This window comes from Chaetodon trifascialis, chromosome 16 (assembly GCF_039877785.1).
Source record: "Chaetodon trifascialis isolate fChaTrf1 chromosome 16, fChaTrf1.hap1, whole genome shotgun sequence".
NCBI classification, from domain to species: Eukaryota; Metazoa; Chordata; class Actinopteri; order Chaetodontiformes; family Chaetodontidae; genus Chaetodon; species Chaetodon trifascialis.
Genome location: NC_092071.1, coordinates 909,915 through 931,650, shown reverse-complemented (window position 1 = coordinate 931,650; position 21,736 = coordinate 909,915). Strand labels below are relative to the sequence as shown.

Below are 21,736 nucleotides of genomic sequence, written 5' to 3'. Positions count from 1 at the left end.
CCGAGACGCTCTATTAGAGTTAAGAGCTGGATATGAATATGACTGTTTCTGCAGGGACTGTTGTGTTTATCCCTTAAACCCGCACAGAGTCTTTCTGTGATCGTGGAGAGCAGTTTCCTGTGTGCAGAAAAACACAAACCAGACTAGAAAATGCTTTTACCCCGACGCTGGAACATGATGCAACAGCTGCACAAGAAGGATGGATTCATGTGAGCATCTGCAGCACATACAACCCCAACGTCAGAACAGTCACAGTTTACAGACATGGCCGAAGCTGAGTTTATGTTTACAGCGTCGTAACTCTAACATGCTAACATTAGCCGCTGAAAGCTAACGGTCAAAGCAGAGTAAAGACGGAGGGACAGTGGACGGAGCCTCAGCAGCAGCTGATATGATCATATTATCACTCAGCTGATACGATCGTGTGAAATATCTGCTGTACGCCTCTGTGAATGTGATTGGATGCTGCTGGTCAGCTGGTGGCCTGACAGAGAAGCTTCAGTGTCTTCTGCTGCAGATCCATCATGTTTCTGTACGCTGCAAACAACATGGCTGCAAGTAAGAGTCAATCAGACGGAGGATGACGCAGCGAGCAGATGTAGAGTGAAGACAGATGATGCCTCGTCTGTCCCGCTGTCCCATCATTCAATTCTGTCTCCTTTCTCCTTTCAGACAAACCGGAGGTGAAGATCGTGGTGGAATTTCCTCAGGGTCTGACCAGGGAAGGAGAGAACCTGGAGCTGACGTGCCAGGCCAAAGGCAAACCCCAGTACGACACACACACACACACACACACACACGCTTTCACCAATTAAGAATATGCCATGGGTGGAGAAAGCACATGCATATTTATGTATCCACCCGAACACCTCGCCTTCCTCCCTCTTCCTCCCTCCGTGCATGCGAGCGTCCTGTTGTAGTTTGTGTGGAGTCGTCTTTCTGTTCACTCGCTGAGAAAAGAGAAAATGTCAAACATTGAACAACATATTTATGCACATATCAAATTGGACCTAACAGTTTAGACTGGTGCACCATCCAGTTTTCCTCTTGCTTGAAATACAGAAAAAAGCAAAATAAACCATAAACAGAATTGAGTTAAAACATCTGAAATAATGGCTGGAGTCCCTCAGGGAACCGTCCTCGGTCCTCTGCTTTTTACAGTCGATATAGCCAATAAATCATAGCCCTGTGATTCATGGTGAAGCCATGTTGAGGAGGCGCTCCTGTCTGAGCCTGTCCTGTCATAAGAAGGAGGGCCGCAGAGTCTTTGCCTTGTTTGGTGTGAGGAGTAAGCAAACAGATTGTAGTGTTGCTGAATGAGCGAGCGGTGTAAAATGTGGCTGTGGGAGAAGACGCTGGGACATAACGTTGGGAGATGAGATGTCGACTCCTCACTGCGAGCAGAGATCTCCTCTCGTAAGGGGTGGGAGTGGAGCTGATGGAGAAGAGGGTCGCCTCGATACGAGTACATGTTCCCGAGACGACGAGCTGTGACTAAGCCGATCTGAACGCTGGAGAAAGACCTGAGGGCAGACACCTAAATGACCAGCGCTGGATACATAATCACTTAATTGAATGGCTGCTAATTTCTATTTCTGGATGTTCAAAGATGAGATTTGAAACTGGTCTGTGATTATGAAACACATCAGAAGGACTGTGTGGCTTTTGGAGCAGGTGTTTAATTAGCTCTCCTTTAAAGGCAGTGGGCAGAGCAGAGCGCTAACGACAGCGAGTCGAGCCGTCGTCAAATCTAACAGAGAAATTCAGCAGGAGGAGAAAATCAGCAGGGCGTCCTTCAGTGGTGAGAGACAGGACAGTATGATGGACTCATGGTCCAACACTGGGACTGAACGAGACAGAGAGCAGCGTCCAGAATGAACTCACAGCTTTATCTTTATCAGCGTCAATCTGCACTTTGAGACAGGAGGCTCCAGTTTGTCGCCCGTCGGGCTGTTATTCCACATGTATCAGCAGCTCTTTGTGATGGGAGGCGTAATGGGCTGCAAATGAAGACATTAGGACACTCAGGGGTGAGTAAATGAGCGAGGGCTTCAGGCGAGAGACCGGCCGAACATCGATACGGCCGCCGCTGTTGGTATCAGCCGCGAGTTTGTTGACAAAGCAGTTCAAATTTGAAGAGAATAAAATAATGATGAAGCTGAGTTATGAATATTCCATCAGAACCAGTGAAGTGACCGACTCGCAGGCACGGCGTCGCAGCCGGTCTTTTCCAATAAACAACACGTTAAGCAAACATCTCCCTCCATTGAACCCGTCCATGTTTTCTGACGCCGAGCAGTTTGAATGGATTTTAACGCTCAGCTTCTGTTCGTCTGCAGCACAAACATGATCAATCACTTCCAATCAAACTGTTCATCTCCTTCATCCAGTCATGTGTTCACAAAGTGGTGTGTTTCACATGAGTTACACGGCGTCCAGACTGCTCTGGAGTCAGCGTTGTACGCTCTGAGCCTGTTTCACTGACAGTCGGTCGCAGCGTTGAGCTTTACGGGCGCAGTGAGATCGTGGAAAACGACCAAAGCAGGACTTTGAGTTGTCCTTAAACTTTCATTTTTATTTTAACCTGATCTGAAATCTGACTTTAACCCAGACTCAAAGCTCGGATCAATCGAAGCGTCCTCGCTCTGCAGGAATATTCTTAAACTCTGCATGAGTCTGTGAAGGGTAGAAGTACAAGAACACACTCACACAGCCCCTGCCCCCCCCCCCCCCCCCCGGCCCCCCCACAGTTTTCATACTTGGCGTAGAGACAAGCTCACTACCCGTATTCATTTTATAAAGATGAAAACACAATCAATACAGTGAGCCGGGAATTGGAAGTCATTTTCATTAGAGCTGTTGAGAGTTGTGCAGTCATTACCAGCAGATAGCACGGGGGGGCCGTGGCTGCAGGCGGCCATTTGTATTCCACACGCCTGCCCTTCCTCTCTCCTTGCAGCCCCATCTTCCCTCTTCGTCTATCTCTGTCTATCTTCCTTCTCCGGATGCACTTTTTCCCCCCTCGCCACCTCCCCTCCACCTATAGAAAGTGCACTTTCTAGGTCACGTCTCTCACGCTATCACAGGACTTATATTTCTATATTTCGCCTCTCTTTGCACTTCATTCCCGCAGAGCGCTCCTCGCAGACCGGCCCGCTCTGCTTCCAGCCCTCCACCGCAGCCATTAAACGCTCTTGTGTTTTGTTTGTTTTTGCTATCGAGCTCCAACTGCTATCTCATATTTCCTTTCCCCGGATTTTTCGCCTCATCTTTTTTCCCCCCTCGTCCATTTGCTTGCTCCCTCCTCACCAGATGTTTTCAGACGGAGGGAAACAAGTTAAAACGCCACAACAAAATGCAACAAGAGAGACCATCAGCACGCGCTCAGGGGAAATAACAGGAGCTGGCTGTGGCCGTTGGAAGTTGCAGCGGCAAAATAGAGGTGTTTTGTCTTTTTCTTTTTTCTTCGCCCTCGGTGGCTCTGAGTGCTCTGAGCTCATTGTCATAAAAATGGAATCTGTCACCCCGCTATAAACCTCAGTCAAGGTAGAAAAGAGAGCGAATACAGACGCTTGGTAGGCGCCCACCTACACAGCAACACTCATCAGTGCACGAGCGTGGAAAGCCTGCAATTTGAAGACAAAGCTGCTCGGCGGTTATTGTTTGCTTTTAGCCGTACACAAAGCAGGAATGTCATTTTAATATGTCTTGTGTTTTTGTCCCGGCTCTCTCTGATTAGCCCTTTTTCCATTAAGCAGCAGCTCGAAAATGTATTTTCAAAAAGGAGTTAAAGTTGACACTAATCTTTGGAGAACTGAGCGCAAGTATCTCAAGTTTTGGGCCACCGAACAGACGAAGCCCCCTTTTCAATGACCGCGCTGACGTGTGTTCGTATCCTGGTTTTCAGCCTCCACCTGTCGTTTATTCACTTCACCTGTACCAGGACGCTCGTGTGCTCAGAAACCGTCACTGGAAGAGGAACTCAGACTAAAATAAGTTTTTTCTTACATTAAAAACATCTTAGAATATTTTCATATTAAAAGTAATCAGAGGAACAGGAAGCGGGGGCTGAAACGCTGTGACGCTGTGAGAGGACGTGTGGTCAAACAACAGGTTCCAGATCAGGTGTTGATGCTGATCGTGATGGATTATCTATTGCTTATTGAAAGGAAGTGAATTTCATAGTTTAAAGAAATGAATGCAGCTGAAACTCTTTGGTCCTCGTCCTTTGAATAAAGATGCTCACTGAATTTAAATCATCAGTGTCAAACATGAGGAAACTAGAAGACCAAATCTGATGGAGTCAGGGCTCCCCCCGGGTGGAGGGTGGAGGGTGGAGACACTGAAAATAAGTGGGAGATAAATGTGACAAGTATGAGGTTTATGAAGGACAGGAGTGCTCTGATGCCAGCAGGGCCAACAGTTCATGTCAGAAACACTTGAGGTGAAAGATGGTGAAGTGAAGGCGAGAGAAGCAGCTGATGCTCGTCCACCAGCACGCCGCTCACATCAGGCCACACGGGCTTTAAGAAAGTGTCAGTTCTCACTATTGTAAAGCTCTTTTATCCAAAGCCTCTCATTCACAGTGTTGATGAGCGCCGCGGCGTTGAGGAGGCTCCAGACGATGACATCATCAGTCACTTCCTGTCCCTCTGGGGTCTCACTGCTGCTCTGCTGTCTTCATTTCAGGCCTCAGCGGGTCAACTGGGTCAAGGTGGACGACGACGTGCCGTCCCACGCCGTCATCACCGGCGGCGACCTTTACATCGAGAACCTCAACAAGTCCTACAACGGAACCTACCGCTGCATGGCCTCCAACTCAGTGGGCGAGTCTTTCGACGACTACATCCTCTACGTCTATGGTACGCAGGTCCCGCGCTGACCTCCAGCACTTCACCGTCTCTGCATGTGTTTGTTCTTCTGATCAGATGAAATTTAAAAAGCTCGCTTCCTTTGACGCAGAGCACGTCTCTGACCTGTTTCTAGAGTTTAATCTCACGTTTCACAGACAGAAGTGTTGCACACCGAACGCTGAGCAGGTTTTCAGACTCTCTCGTGAACAAACAGCACAATCATGCGTGTGGACACTGATGTTTGGTGGGCTGTTGGCGCTGGTGCTCATTGCTAGCACCTGTAGCATACTAAAGACTGAGCTCGTTAGCATAATCCAAGCTATGCAGACTGACTGCTGAACAGGGGCTGTGTGTTAATGCCGGTGCAGCCTCGTCTTAAGCCCTGCCTGTTTCAGTCTGCAGATACGACCCACAGCCAAAGCTCGTCGCCTCCTTCACTCAGCTGTGCTCGCAGCCCCGCGCTAACACGCCGTCCTGAGGCCGCGTTAAGAAAAACTCAGCTGTAGACGAACAGTTTGGGCCTCTGATAATCCTGCTAACTCATTATAACTATTACTCAAACTGCATCACATTTCATCTCCTCACCAGCGCCTGCAGCAGCACGCCCACACCAAAGCAGCTCCTTTAGGTTGTTTTAACGAAGTGCTATTTTCACCAGCAGAGAGGACGCCGAGGTCGCGTCCTCGGTGTCGCTCCTCTCGCTGCTCTCCTGATGACCTGAGGAGGAGTTCACTGTGTTCTGCATTTCCAAGCACATTTTACATGGTAGATTTGGTAGACTGGCTCTGACTACTTTCAGGCTAAACTTCTTGAATTAAAATGTAATAGAGTGTTTTTGTATCGCAGCGATGTGGAGAAGGCCTTGAAACAAGCGTGTCTTCAGGTGTATCGCACCTTCTGCCTTTGAAGCAGCCGTGTTGAAACCTGTGGCGTTCCAGCCTCAGGTGTGATTCCTTTATGAACCCAGCAATCGCACAGCAAAGCTCACCTCCACTCGACCTCTGCAGCCGTCTGTAGTCAGATCACTGCTGAGCCCGCCGTCTGAAACAGCTGGCCTGATGATCAGTGATCATCTGATCAGGTTCATCTGACGCGCCCGTCAGAGCCTGAGGCAGCACATCTTCTGATTGGACCATGAGGACGTTGTTTTCCAGTCGCTGTCTTGAAGCTCTGGACTGCATATTTCATCCATTTAACTGCTTTATGAAGCACGTGGTCACAGTGAAGACAGTCAGCAATACACACTGCTCCATCAGGAGCAGGGCCCGGTAATATTTCTGACCAATCAGAGAGAAGTTTGTTTAGAACCTCTGGACTGTCCTCGAATGCGAGCTACAGGTGTCACTGGATGACGTTCCTAATGTACGGATCTTTAGGCCTCATGGTAATCTGATTGATGCTGATGAATCCATCTTCAGCCCCTCGACTCGGATGAGGAACAGTCAAAGAACTGGAGCTGCTGTCAGTCAGCAGAGCCACAGCAGGGATGGATAGATGAGTGTGGCGTGGATCTGCTCTGCTCCTCCATGTTTCTTTATTTCTCTGCTTCCCGTTGACGTGGAGTCCTCCTCATAAGCATTATTTTATGGTGCTGTGTAATGCTGTTGATACCAACAGCTTCTCGCTGAGCGCCGCTCTCTGATGTGCTCGTTTTCCCCGGACAAAATGACTTGACTATCACTTCTGGTCGACCCTGAGCCTGCACAGAAATTATTTGGCGGCTATTGTCTGAGGGAATTAGCAGAGTGAAAGGCTTTATTTTTTTTTGGGGGGGGGGGCCCTCTGTGCCTGACGGACGCCAGCTGAATGGATGTTATTTACAGCAGAGAGCTGCTGTGCTAATGATGAGTGCAATGAAAGAGCAGAGGAACGCTGAAGATCAGGAAGCGGCTTCCTGCCACCTGCTAGATTACAGCTGCGAGTGGACGCTGACGGAGCGTCAGGCTCCTCTGCTCGCTCTTCTGGTCTTTGCAGGATCAGTTTGACTCGTGGATCTTTGGATTGAAGACGTTTTCCAGAGCCGACTTCTTTAAGATGAGCGTGAAATTCAGCCAAAAGATTTGAGTTCAGGGTTAAGATCAGGATCAGGATTAGCTCTAAGCTAAAGCAGAGGATTAACAATGTCATAGTTTAGATTTAGATTATGTTTGGGGTTAACACAACAACACGACACCACAAATAATCAATGAGAGCGATCGATCAGCCTCCTGTGATCCATTAAGCACAATTTTATATGAAGTATGAATTTTCTGGTAGCAGGTTTTCTCTCACCAGGCCTAACAACAAAACCCCGTGGTGAGGGCTGCGAGTCGCCCCCTCTCCTCCACCCACCCACACACACACACACACACACACACACACACACACACACACACACACACACACACACACACACGTATACACACACACACACACACACACACGTATACACACACACGCACACAGAGAGAGAAGACAAAGATAAACACGGTAATGCAACACGCGGGCAACTAAAAGCCTCGCACCAAAAAAAAAAAACAGCCGCCATTAAGACCACAGAAGGCCTCCATCCTTTTAGAGGCAGTCTTTTGATGACTTTGATGTGTCCGCGGCCCCCCCACCACTAATGTCTGCTGTAATTCAACAGCAAATCATGCCCAACCTTCGCCTTGCTAATGGGAAGACAGGATGTTGCGGCTGAGCTGTCAGAAACTGATTCTCACATTATGCTCCAAACCCCTTTTTACCACACACACACACACACACACACACACACACACACACACACACACACACACACACACACACACACACACACCATTTACCAAAATAGAAGGTGGAAAGAAAGCATGCACTGTATGTCGGCACACACTCCAGAGACGTGAGTCAGAGCAGCGGGGCTGTCAGCGTCCACATGCTCGTAGGAAGCGTCTGGCTGGTTCAGACTCGACTTGTGCCGCGGGTTCGAGTCCTCGTCCTGCTCGCAGCGTCGGCACAGCTGATGTGTTTGGTCTGGATGGAAGCACTCTGGAGCGCAGAGTGCTTCGTTCGGGCTGCTGTGAAAGCCGCAGACCGAGCTCTGCTGAGGACTGAGACTGCTGGTCTGCTTCCAGGTGGATCTGATGCAGTTTGTCGTTAACAGACGGTCACCTGCTGCAACCACAACCATTCCCAGAAAGTTGTACTATTAAATCCACCAACTATTCCAAAAGCCATGTCCCAATCAGTTCAAGATACTGTCTGCTGTCCGTCCTCACGTGTGTCCGTCTGGCACTTATGATGCAGGATAACAGTCACCAGAAGTGTCCGATCAGTGAGCTCCCTGTCAGTCCACCTGGCCTCATGATGCGCCTCTTGGTTTGTTCGTCCAGACCAACTGAACCAAACTGACGTCTGAAGAGAGTTTCATGAGAGATGAAGACGAGCTCATTTCAGTGCTGAAACGTTAGCCTCCAAACTTCCAGGCCGATCATGGAAAACGTTCAAAACCAGCCTCAGTCTCAGCACAAGATCCCAAACTGTACATCAGAGCTTTGTAATTGAATGATAAAGTCCGCGTGGCGCCTCCGCCCCCAGCACTGCTCCTGTTTGACAGCCAGAACAAATGCAGCCATGGCAGCATCTCCTCTAATCCATCTGATTCCCGAGTATTGTGACCCTAAGTGATGGAGAGCGCTGTGAGACTGGCTGACACTAACAATGTTAACAGCCAGAGGAAAGCAGTCTGCGCCGCTCTGACTCTCAGCGCCGCTCGCACTTCACAGGGTAAGAAAACACAACCATCAGGGTTTTCCTCTCACAGCCGAGCGACTCGCCGCCGAGGGGCTTTATGTTGTTTACAGGCTGCCGCTTCCCCAATAACTGACTCCTCTTCCTCTCTGCTCCTTTAACTGCACTGGCCTTTATTGCACACAAGTTTAGTGACCCTGCTGCTCTTCGTCGTCTCCCTACTTACTTTACACTTCTTCTCCATTAAAGCACACAGGAGCTACTGTTAGCTCTCTAAGTGGCATCCAACGTGTCTTCCGGAGGTGCAAAGTGTACCGAAACATCCTTTTCAGGCTGCGAGTGCTCTTAGTTTGCTGAAATTGCACTTGAGTGGAAGTGAAATTGCGGAGGAGGAGCGTGATTCCACCACCACAACAAACATGCAAAGAGGTTACGTCTTCAATCCTGTCTGTCCTCTTCCAGACATGTTAGATTCATCGATTATTCAGCTGATATTGGATGTATTCCTGGATCAGCTTTGCAATCAGCCAATCACAGCCCTCTGACATCATCAGCTGCTGCTCCTGTGCGATGAGGACGATGGTCCTGGATCAACACGGCAACTAATAATGCTGACCAAAGCGAAATCAGGGCTCTTTTATCACCTTTAATGTTTAATTCTAGCTTGTTGCTAAACTTGCTGGTTAGCAGAGCCGACCCCGTTAGCAAGCTAGCCCGCTAACCCTGCAGCAGCTAATGTGGCTAAAGCTCCAGGTTGGTCCCAGACAGTAGCGGGAGACTGAAAGAAATGCAGTTAAGCATTTTGTTGAATTCACATCAGGAGCAGCACGCTGATGATGTCAGAGGGCTGTGATTGGCTGATTGCAGCGTTGCCCAGGAATGCAACGAGCACGAGGCCCAACCTCGACTTCCTTCGACAGGAAGCAGCACATTAAAACTCATTCAACTTTTTAACCTGTGAGGTCTTTTGTAACTTCTCTGCGGAGATGAAGTCAGAGTCAGGAGTTCAGAGAGGCCAGGATTTAATGCTCTTTCACATTATTGGCCTCCACAAATGTCACTTCAAGTCAATGTCAAGTTTATATGTAAAGCCCTTAATCGCAGCACGAGTGTCGAGGCGTCACCAGTCCGGATTAAACGGCGAGCAAGGACGCGTCCAGACAGGCCGGGAAACTTCACAAAGACATGGAGGAAAAATAAAAACACAGGTGCCCCTCGCAGAGCTAAGACGCCTGAAATGGATCAGTCGTGCAGTTAGGCAGCGATGCAGGCTGGAAACCAGGACGGAGCGCAGAGGCGCCGTGATGTCAGGAAGCGCTGTGACGTCAGTTTCTGCCACTTCAAAGCTGCGCTGTGGAAATGTCCAACATTCGTGCCTGCAGTGGGTCCACAAACTGTAACCTGCAGAGCAGCTCTGCCTCCAAGCCTAATTCTGACACCTGCCACTCAAACGTACAGTAAACTACACTATACGACACTGCACGATACTATATGATACTACACTGTACTGCACTACACTGTATTATACTACACTATACGATACTATATGATACTATGCTACATTACACTGTACTGTACTGTACTGTACTGTACTGTACTGTACTGTACTGTACTGTACTGCAGGACACTAGACAACACTAGACCATACCACACTATACTACAGTACATTACTAAACTGTACAGGCTCCTTGGCTGTCAGTACTGCAGTACAAATGTTTTGTATTACGGGTTAGAAGTTTTTTTTTCTTTCATGTACTCGTGCCGGAGCGGTTTCAGACGTTTCGCTCGTGGCGTTCTTCATCTCAGCGGCTTCGGCGGGAACGCTTCCTGTCAGGGTGCGTCCCGGCGCTTCCTGCCGTCCCGCTCGTTGGTTCAGACCAGAGAAACTCTGATTCATCAGCCTCATCAGTAAACAAGGCCCAGTGACGCGGCGGGGGGGACGCGTTCTGCCCGGCACATCTGAAAGTCAATGAGCTCCTCTGTTCGCCGGCTCGCCACGAAAAGGAAATGCAGTGTGCATCCAGACGCTCGCCGGCTTTTCATCTTTGTCTGCTTCTTCTTTGCGTGGAACTCTTTCTTTTTTTTCGCATCAGGTTTTTAATGAGTTGTTGACACTGATGATCCCAAACATCTGCTGGACCCTCACAGTTCATGGTGGGATGAAACCAATTAGACAGCACCACCCCCGAGCTGGAGGTCTGCGGCTCTCCGGCGTGTGAAGCTCATCAGCTCCAGCTTCGCCCGCCGGCCCGCTTCCCGACGCATCGCTCCTCGCCGCCTTTGTGCGCACGTCGGCGCGCTCAGCCTTTTGTGTTGTCAAGGTTGTCTTTAAAAGAACGAGCTGTGGACAGATTAAAAACACGGCGTACGTCAGCGGAGTCTGAATACTGATCCGCATCACCTTAAGGCCTTCATTTGCATTTTTAAATTCGCCTCAGGCGGAGTTGTGAGGGGCCGCTCGTCCTCTCGCCTCGCGCTCGAATTACTTGATACACTTTTCTTCAAGTGCAAAAAATAAGTGATTTTCTAAACTAACAACCCTGAACACATTTGTGCAGTAACTATGAACAACTCGTGGCCTCCGGGAAGACTACTTTTATATGATCAACAAGCTCTGCGCCCTGAGGGAAGACATTACACGCAGCAGGAGAACTTTGATTATCTGTAATAGAACTTTGGGATGTACGTTTTCAATGTGAGGCGACTTCGTGCTGAAAACGCCTTCACGTGAACATGAAGCATGACTGCAGTGCAGGCACTCGTCCAGCGACAGCAGAGTGACGTATGGTCGTGACCCTGGACCCTTTAATGCAGCTTCACTGTCCTCCGTCAGTCAATATAACAATATAAAGTGCAAGAAATCCACCAAAGAAACCAACACATTTCAGAGTATTTGTATGAAATCAGCTCGTTCTGTGTCCTCTGCATCACGTCTCAGTGTCCAGTCCCTTCCAGAGACAAAAGTCGTGTCCAGCTTGTCCCCTCGAGGCCCGTTCGCTGCCAGTGAAGAAGAAATCTTTAAAAACAGGACACAAACATGGAGTTTACAGTCTGCACTGTCACATCAGCTTCACAGGTTTTGTCCATACTGACAGACACTTTATAAACTGTTTGCACGTCACCGTTCATGCAGCTCAGAGAGCTTCAAACAAACAAACAAACAAACAAATCAACAACTTTTTTCCGTTTTTAGCTGTTAATTAGAAATTCATCGAGCGATCAAAAGCGTTTGACTTCCTGCTCTTAAAGCTTAGAACTCCAAATGTCGTCGTCACGGTTCCAGTTTTATCGTTGCTGCTGAGAAATAAGAGTCCACCATCACACAAAAGACGAAGGCGGGACATCGTGAAGCCCCTCCTCTGTCTCCTTGACTCCCCTCTGCTCCCCCTCGCTCATTTCCTGTCCACACCTTCTTATAAGACTTTCATTCATTAAGTGCACACCGGCCTTCCTCCTTATCAACAGCCTCAAATTACCATTTTTTCAGCCGTTTGATAACCCCGACAGGTTCCTCAGCGTATTCCCAGACAATCACCGCGGCATGATGGGAGGTCTCCGAGCAAGCGGCGCCGTCAGAGGCTTCATATCAGCACTGCGCCGCCACTTCAACAAGGAAAATGTCACTTTTGATATCTCCCCCCGGTCACTGTCAGTGTGGGGTCTGACCCAGCTAATGAAGGAAGCTGTGGGAGGAAGCAGGATGGCGGGTCGCAGTCTGTGTGCTCAGCGCCTCCTCATCACGCTGCTCGTTTCTTCTTCTTTTGTTTATGTGTGGATGTTCTTTCCTCCTCCTGCTCCTGCGCCGTTCGTCGTACATCACGTTTAGCTTTTTGTCCATGTTCCCTCGACGTCGTGCTCTTTTCCTGGAGATGCTCAGGATGCGCCGGCACGTTTGTTTGTCAGGACAGCTCGCTGCATAACAACGACGGCACGAGCACGACGCCAGCATGTGCCGCTCATTAGACGTTTAATGGCTTCTAACAACCACGCGCTCGCTAGCTTCGTCAGTGTTTCATGTCGTGGTGCGTAGACATAAAAGAGAAAAGTTCCCAATGAGATCTTTGATCAGCTCGGCCGGCGTGTGTGCTGTGGTGTCATGGCGGCGTGTGCGGCGTGTGCGGCGTGTGCGGCGTTTAATGCGTCGCCGCCGTCGAGTCATCAAGTCACACGCGTGGTGACACGAACGGGCCGCTGGTCAAACGGCGATGCGGCGGCTTCACTGTGACTTTACTTTATCCTCATGGCGTTTGTACTCATCTGTTTCCCCCCTGTGTTTGTCATGTATCTGTCCTCTCATCCAGATGCTCCCACCACTACCCCTATACCCACCACAGCCACCACCACCACCACCACCATCACCTCCACCATCTCCTCCCCCGAGGCCAATCAAGGTACAGTATCAGCCTCACACGACCTGGTTATCTGTGTGTGTGTGTGTGTGTGTGTGTGTGTGTGTGTGTGTGTGTGTGTGTGTGTGTGTGTCCTCCCTTACCCCCTGCACAGCCTTTGGTCACTCCATGTATCTCCATCATCACAGCAGCCGTCATCCTCGTCAGCGTGTTGCTTTACCTGTGGTCCACTTCCTGCCATCGCTTACCGATTCACGACAGTTCATTCAGAGTCTTGAACTGATTCACTGTTTTTTTAACGGCTCAGGCCACAGCATGCATTCATGTCCGGTAAATACTCAAAAACAGAGGAAGTCATTTTATTAAAGCAGCGAAACGTTCCAGAAGTCCCTGAACTGAACTGGCCAAGCGTGATCAGCTTCCTCTCGCTGATGAAAACAGAAGTGCGCTCGTGAACGTTGACCCTCATTTCAAGCCGTTCTCGTCCGCAGAGATAGCAGCTCTTTGTCAGGGCGCCCTTTAGTGACATTACTGAGTTGTACCTGAACGCACCGCCGATGTCAGACTGACTTTATGAATAGTTTCGTCATCAGGTGTTAGCATGCGTGTCGTTAGCATGGTTTTCATGCAAGCTGTCAGTGTTTTGAATGATTTCCTTTGCTTGTGCGAGTGAAGCTGCACTGGAAACATCTGTTCTGAGGAAATGCTGGAGGCTGTGGACGTGCAGCTCGGCCAGCTTCGTGTCCTGCAGGCAGCGTGGACGCGGCACAAACAGGCTGCTCTGCGACGTTTCTTTGGAAATGAAAAAAAAGGTCAGAAGAGCGAAGGATGAATGATGCTAGCTAACGTTAGCTCGCTGCAGACTGGAGAAACATCATCTAACTCACTGAGGCGCTCAAACGCTGCCCCCAGCTCTTAAGGTGGAATGTTTTCTTGCATGTTACTCAATGCATGAGCTGACACCAGGAGTCGATCAGCGTACCTTAAATGTCAGAATGACGACTTTGACCATCGCGTTTGCTCTTAGCGGCTCGAGTCAGTGATGACTGAATCCAGATGAAACTAGATACTCTGTTTCTGGAGCTCTACACCTACGATCCTATTGGTTGTCTTATTGGTCGTCAACAGCGTTCTTTAAAGCAGCTCGTTCAGTCAACAGAGCAGCGACAGTAAACTGAGAACAAACAGCTGAAACGTGCGGTGGAATCTCTGCAGGCAGTCGGTGGATGTGCGTCGTGAGGAGGACGCTGCTCGCTGCAGGAGAGGGAGTTCAGGTGGAGGGAGGTGTAGAAGAGCGGAGGAGAGGAGAAAACAAACTGGTCTGAAGGCTGTAAATGGTGAAACATGGACACTGGATTCACTGTGATGGTGTCGTTCACCATTAAAGATCACGCTGTGGGTGGACCGTGGGAAGAGGGCGGCGGCGATGAACGACGACTGAGCGCGAGCACTTGAAAATTAGGCCTGTTTGAAATAAGCAAATTTTATCTCACTCTTTCAGAAACAGAAGCCGGGGGGGGCGGGGGGGGGGGGCTATTGTGAGGATAAATCTCCAAAGGGTGCAGATAGAAAACATCACTTTATGCCTCGACTCAGAAATCAGCCTGAGCTCCAAATGCAATCAAAGCCTCCCTGACAGACCGCTCAATTGGAACAAATCTCACGAGGCTGGCAGAAATCACAGGCATTGTGCTTGATTATGCCATCTGATTGGATTAAAGAGAATACCTATCTGTGCAGGCTGATTGATGCCTCAGAGTCTGCCGTCTGCACAGGCCTCTTCTGATTATAGCCATCCCGACACGCGGATGCTGATTATTTCTAATGCACCTGCTGAGAATAATATGTTGCTTTAGAGGTAAATAGTGACACTGGAGACGTACGTTCTCCAAAGATTACTCGCACCAAATTTCTGAATTAGTCTGAGAGTAAACGTGAAGTACCGTGGAACTCAAAGGAGAAGCAAACGTTTCAGAAGAAAAGGTGGATTCAAAAGCTCGGGCGTCCACTCTGCAGCTCACAGTCCACTGCCTGTCTTTAGTCTTTACGGATGCTGCGAGCTCTGACTCTGTGAGACGCAGAGGACGTCTAAAGCAGACTTTAATCTGCGTGCTAACAATCGCTGGACAGTTTGCTGGCGGCTGATTTCAGTCCCCTGTGGACAGGACTTCAGTCGGGACGTGTGGCCAATATTTTCAGGTTAAAACAAGCCGCTTACAGTTTCTGCCAGACGTCCTCTCTTTGCTTTCAGCTATCAGGGCGTTCCATTATTACTGATTATATAGATTGAAGGCAGCACTCTCATATGACCGTAATATGCTCAGCCAGTTGATTTCATTTACCCGCAGCGTGCCGCTCAGATCAGAGAGCCGCTGCCGAATGAATCCATCAGAGAGGGACTGAGGTTTTTTCTCCGTCGGCCATTAGAGGGACAGAATGGAGTGCTTTAAAAAACCTATTTAAGCCCCAACACATGGCTCTGAGGTGCTGGGGGGGGGGGGGGGGGGGGTGTTAGGAAGTGACGCAGGGAAACGTCTTTTTTCACATTTCTAAATGGAGACGTCTGACTGGTCGGCTCCGTCGTTAGGACTCCCTGTCGCTGTTTGTGATTTCGTCTTTCTGGAGCTGAATTTGCTGCCTCTCTTTCTCTTTCCTTTCCCATGATGCTCAGCTGTCCATATTCCTTTTTCTGCCATTTCTGTGTCAGCGTGGAAGAAAGCTTTTCCTTGAAAAGCAGCGTTTTGTCGAGGGGCTGCAGTCTGTCACCGTTCAGTGGTGGTCAGGGCCGACAGGAGGCCTTTTGTGAAACACGAGCCGACCCCAAAAGCACCAAAGCGCCGCCGTCGTACGGATTCGACGTTCGTCCTCCCACAAACTCTGCCTCTCTCATCCTCTCGCCCCGCTCTCCCATCAGCACAGTATGACTAATCATTCCCTAATGCACCACACCGCCGAGCGAACAATGCCACTTAATCCCTGAGAGAAGAAAATAGATAATAAATGTGTACCTTGTGTACTAAAACAATCAGGCGGCAGGCTAGCATTACTTTTAATTGATGGAGGACCATAAACGGTGCAGACAAGCAATTCATTTAACCCACACTACAGACAGGACGACAGAACACGGAGGGAAGGGAAGAGAAACAAATATCCATTACATTCGTCAAGGTCTTAAATTAAAAACACCATCTGGAGGAGTGACTTCAGACTTTTATTTGTTGGATGTGGCTCCACCTCACTCTCCCTGCTGCACATGCACACAGCGGACACGTAATGTGTGATATTGCTCCCACTTTGCTCGGTTTGATTCCTCGTCCATTTCAGAATTGGAGCAGCCAGCTATAACTAATTTGATTAAGGTCGATAGCGGCGCGATAACCGCCGTCACGTGACGCGCGGCCCTGAGAGAGCGTCCGTGACATTACAGCGCTCGGCATCGTGGAAAACGCTCGTCTGCAGCCCAGCACATCTTCTTAATGTGGATGTATATTTTCTTCTGGAGGTATTACTGCGCTCCGCAATGACCAAACGGAGATGAGACTCGTAAAGAAGGGCCTGGAGGTAATCAGCTCGCCGCACAGCGTCTGAAATCTACCAGCAGTGAAGAGCATTCACCTCAGTATTTACACATACACTCACATTTAGCCTGCATGACAGCCCCCAGACTGCATGGAGTGCTTTAAAATGACAGTTTCTATTACTGCACGACACTTTGTGGTCAGAGACGCACTTCTTAAAGGAAACCCCCCCCAGAAAAGAAGACGCAGAAGACTCTACACCCCCACACATTTGCACCGCCTCTGAAGCCTCTCAGGGCTGAAGACACGGCGGTGGTTTGAGCTACATGCTAACACGCTCATGTTGAGAATGCTAACATGCTGATGTGTAGCAGGTATGATGTTTACCATCTCACTTTAGCGTGTTAGCATGCTAACATTTGCTAACCAGCACGAAACACAAAGTCCAGCTGAAGCTAATGTTGTTAGTGATGATGATGATGATGATGATGGTGATGGTGATGATGATAATGATGATGATGATGATGATGATGATGATGATGGTGACATGAACATCTGTACCAAATCTCACTTACAGCCACCAAATTCTCAGACTGTCACATTTTTACTGCTGAATTTGACCTTGGAGACAACAGAGTGATGCAGTCTCTTGCATGAGGAGCTCATTTGGTCGTTTGCTTCAGTTTAAAGTTAAAGTTGGCAAAAAAAACAAGTGATCAGCAGCTTAGAAATACTGCTTTTCACCAGCATTCGACCGTCCTTACAGGCAGAAATCTATTGTTGAGAAGAGATACCAGTTTCTCTGTCAGCAGGGCTCTGTGGGGGGGGGGCAAATTCTGGAAAATGCAGGAAATCACAAACTAAAGCTGCGGCAGAGAAAGCAGGTCAGAGAAAGTGGATCCAACAAAAAAGTAATCTCGCTGCCAGCGGGGACACCCAGCAGCCTGTTGGCATTTCCACGACCGCAGGGTTCCATCTAATGCATTTCTGCCAACATAATTATGATTGGCACGCAGTTATCGCCGCGTGTTGAGCTGGATGTCATGTCACAGTGAGTCACCAAAGGGCTCATGGGAAGCGTGGCGGCCGGCCACGGAGCTGATGTGTCCGCATCATGTCTGTGAATGTCAGCGAGGACGCCGCGATGTCTCAGTTGACCTGTGAAGCCGGAGACGGCGGACGAGGAGGAGGCTGCTCTGAGACGGACAGGCAATCACTCAGCGGCAGACATATTGAATGGTCCCACACGGCGACCACCCGTGGCGTAATGAGGGTTAGCAGCCCGTGCTGCCTTCACTGGCCACAGGCTTTTACTTTCTGATGCCATTCAACACAAGTGCATTACTCTAAGTGGAGGCAGAGACAGAACGAGGCTGTCCCTTCCTCTGAGTGGACACTGTTATAGAGACGGTAGCTGGACATTGTTAAACCCCTTGAAAATAAATGGTCCCCAGTCAGTTCTGTCCCCATTTTCTCTTTATATACGAGACCTTTCTCAATCGGCCTTCTTCTCTGGACTGATGAGACGTCATCAGTCGTGACCCGAGTCCTCATTTGTCCACGCCTGAAGTGCCTCACCTCCACCTCTCCACTGTGAAAGCTTTGGGATGAACCTTTGAGATGATGATCACGGTCAAAGGTTACGGAGGGATCCACCGTGCTTTAAGGTGAGCTAGCTGTGTGACACCGCAGAGTCTGGTGAAGGACAAACTCGGCTGTCTTAGCTCGTTTAAAGCTGCTCCACAATGATGAAAAATCAATGCTGTGGATCACAAAGAGGCTCTAATGAGTTTTTACTGAGGTGCAGCAGATACAAACTGGCCTGTGGCATTATTCAGCACGTCTCAGCGACTCAAGGACCCCGTTCAGGAAAGCGTCCTCGGTAGCTGTGAGACGGACTCGACGCAGCCTCGTCCGGTGGAAACGGCGCCGTGTGCTGAGCCTCCGGCGGCAGAGCTCAGCTGCGGCATTGACCCGCTGCTCCCAGAACAATCACACATTAGTCCTGAGCACATTCGCCGTCTTACACAAACATATGTCCGCGTCCTCACAGCCCGCGGGCGCCGTTATGTCTCCGCTGAGACAGAACGCAGGGAGACATAGAGCTCACTGAAGAACGTTTAGCCTCCTGAAACTGACTCTGGATCTGCTTCTGTTTGTTTGAAACGACCACATGTTGCTGCATCATTTCAGATTCATATCGGCGCTTTCTCTGCGTTTAAAGGTTGACACTTGATGCAGACGCACACTGATGGACGCTGACAGAGCCACAGGTGGACAGTGAGCGTTATCGTACCTCACAGCTACACCTGCTCTGAACGATCCGATCAATCATCCTGATCGATGCAGCCGATCTCAGACTGAAGCAGATGTCTTCAGTCTCTGCAGCCACGCTCTGAAGCTAACACACCGGCTACACACACAATTAACTTTAAATAACTTTTTGATCAATATTTGGACAACTTGTAGGAAGATTGTGTCAAAATGGAGCAAAAATAACAGTATTTTTCTTTTTCCATTGGGTAGCAAAGATGTCAACAGCCTCAAAATTCAGCAGAAAAAGGCGGATTTTAGACAGAGTGGATGTGTGATTCACACCGACAGAGCTCATCCAGCAGCATCTGAGACGCCCTTTCAGACGCTGGAACAAACCATTTCAGAACTTTCTGAAACACACACTCCAACAATCACGGCCACTTTTCTAAAACGCTGGCGTCTGATGGACATCAGGCTGCGATCGCACAGCAGCGACCACAGCGCAGGACGTTCAGGGTCGCCATGAAACGTGGGAAAGGCCACTCCAGCTACGCAGACCTGAAACCACAGCCAGGCGTCACACCTTAAATCCCGGCCATCCGAGCGCGCTGTGACAGTCTCAGCTGAAGTTAAACTTTGCTGGAGTCGCCGGCGTACGGAGCGCCGCCTCGGTAAAGAGATGGCGAAGTGTTTTCCAGTTGGCTGTGTTACACGAGGACAGCTGCACGGTCACGTCCTCCTGGTTGTCCGTCCTCCACGCCGAGGCGCCGACAGCACGTGATAATTGTCTCCTCCATATCTCCTCGAGCAGTAGCCACACTCCCCTCTGAGTGGAGCGTCCTGAGTGTGCGTGTGTGTGCGTGCGTGCGTGTGTGTGCACGTGTGTGTGCACGTGTGCGTGCGTGTGTGTATGTGTGTGAGCTTATGTTTATCTCTGCACTGCCTTCGGTTCCTTTGATTTCCCTTAAGCCTTATGTCTTTTGTCATGTTCTGGTCTTCTGAATGCTTGCTTATGGGTGTCATTTGTTTTCTCCCCCTGCCCCGCTCCCTCCCTGCCTCCTCCCCCATTTCTCCTTTATTTGCATGCTGTTCCTCCTGTTCCACACCTCCCTCCTCAACTGCCATGTCCTCTCCCTGTGTGCTCAGACACTGCGCCCAGCACTGAACCTGCAGCTCATGGTTGGTATCTTTTCTTTCCTCTATTTGTCTCTTTTTTTATCGTGTCTCTGCAGCATGCTTACTTTACTTTACTGTTGCACAGTCGATGTTGTCGCCGGCCGCTCGGCCTGGAAACGTCAGCCAAGGCCGGCGTCGGTCTCTCACTGAGCGACTGACCTCTCTGCTGATGCTGCCTTTTGTTCTGTTGCATTATCTGTTCCACAAAGATGTTTATATCACTTACTGTCACTGCATAGAGGCAGGCGCAGCATAAACACCCTCCTCCTCCTCCTCCTCCTCCTCCTCCTCTTCGCTGGAGCTGCACTTGTGAAATGGTTGCACCAACTAACCAATTACAGTGTTTGCCTGAAGGTGCCACAGAGGAATAAAACCCGCTCTGAGGCCAGGACTGATTATATCGACAGCATGAGATGATTTTGTGTGGAGGCAGAAATAGACCTCATTTGCTCGTTCTCATTAATTTGAATGAAGATGATATACATCATTTTCTCATTTTTCCTAATTTCAGTCCCTTTTTACATTATTTTGTGGCTCCAGTTTCTTAATTTGTGTGAACAAATTCATGAATGTGCAGTCACAGACTTTGTATTAAGCATGTGCTTCGTTTTGTCGCTTCGCTCACACGCTGTAACGGTCCAATCAGGTCCATCATAGTTATCATAGTTATAGTCGTGAACTCCCTGTTTGTGGCCGTTTAGTGAAACACGTTTGTAACGTTAGGAACATGCATCGTGTGAAGTTTCACACAGGCAAACGAGACACACCAATCAAACAGAAGGCAGGAGACGGGGTCCAGGACCACATGACCACACCGCTGCTCGTCGTGGTCACTTTAAAATCATCTGGTAAACACGATGAAGCATCATTCATTGTTCAGGTGTTTCAAACACATCCAGCTGGCTGACTTTGCCGCTTGCCCTGAATGTTTTAACGCCAGCAATGCCGCCGTGAAACAGAAACGTGGCCTGCGTGGACCGCGTGCCGGCGCCACCTGTAATCAGGCAGCTGTTTCCAGCCCGTGAAAGCTGTTAGAAGCTGCTGTGCGCTACCTGGTCAGCACTTAACAGCAGGCAGACGCAGGTAGAGACGAGCTGCTGAGCACAGAGCAGCATTTAGCAGCTAAGAAGCCAGAAACTCCCCTCAGGAGCTGGAGGAGACCAAAGACGGAGTCTGAAGCGTGATGTCGCTCTGGATGTGAGTCAAAAACAGCTGCTAACAAACCGACCGGCAGCTCAGAGTCAGGCAGGAAGACGTGGATGAACGAGTGACGCTGAAGAGCTTTTCACGAGCTGTCACCTGTTTGTTTATCGACGTTTATCCTGTTTCATGTGTTTAACATTCAAAACATTCATATTCAGCGACGTTTCTTCCCCTGAAACACTCGTAAGGGTCAAAGAACAGGAGATGAATGGATGTTCACGGTGGATTGATGGAGATGAGATTTCATTAACATGCGAACGCTGTTTGTTGAGTGAACGTTAGTGGAGGGTTCAGGTGTTTCCTGGAACATTTAAAGAGATTTAACACTTATTCCACGAGGCGCACGCTGACGTGAAATCAGCTCTGCACTGGAAATATCAGGCGCTTTGTTTCTGCACCAGTGGACAAATCTTCCATTTTCACACAACAGAGCCGTCAGACGGCTCTTAATGCAGATACCGCCTTAAATACACGCTCACAACATATTGATCCCAGTTTCTACATCAAAGTCATCTCCCTCATTTTTCCATGAAGGTTAAAGCTGCTTCACTCAGAAACAGCTGAGTGGCTTTTCCCTCCATAGATAAAACCAGAAATCCAGCTGCTTTGTGGAGCGAGAGCGGGACGTCAGCAGGACGCCGTCCACCTTAAATGTGATCAAGGTCAGCATTTA

The 21,736-nt window shown here is 49.3% G+C and overlaps 1 protein-coding gene across 6 annotated transcripts in view; it reads left to right on the top strand.

Annotated features, from left to right (window-relative positions):
- cadm1a (cell adhesion molecule 1a) overlaps nucleotides 1-21,736 on the top strand; it is a 296,308-nt gene that overhangs the window by 256,584 nt on the left and 17,988 nt on the right. For 2 of the 6 annotated variants that reach the window (XM_070983851.1, XM_070983853.1), the window contains 4 exons: nucleotides 673-769; nucleotides 4,690-4,862; nucleotides 12,863-12,952; nucleotides 19,831-19,863. In XM_070983851.1, the coding sequence (XP_070839952.1) occupies nucleotides 673-769; nucleotides 4,690-4,862; nucleotides 12,863-12,952; nucleotides 19,831-19,863 (393 nt within the window). The remainder of the gene's footprint in view (nucleotides 1-672; nucleotides 770-4,689; nucleotides 4,863-12,862; nucleotides 12,953-19,830; nucleotides 19,864-21,736) is intronic. The other 4 variants (XM_070983855.1, XM_070983854.1, XM_070983856.1 and 1 more) reach the window with 3 other exon arrangements.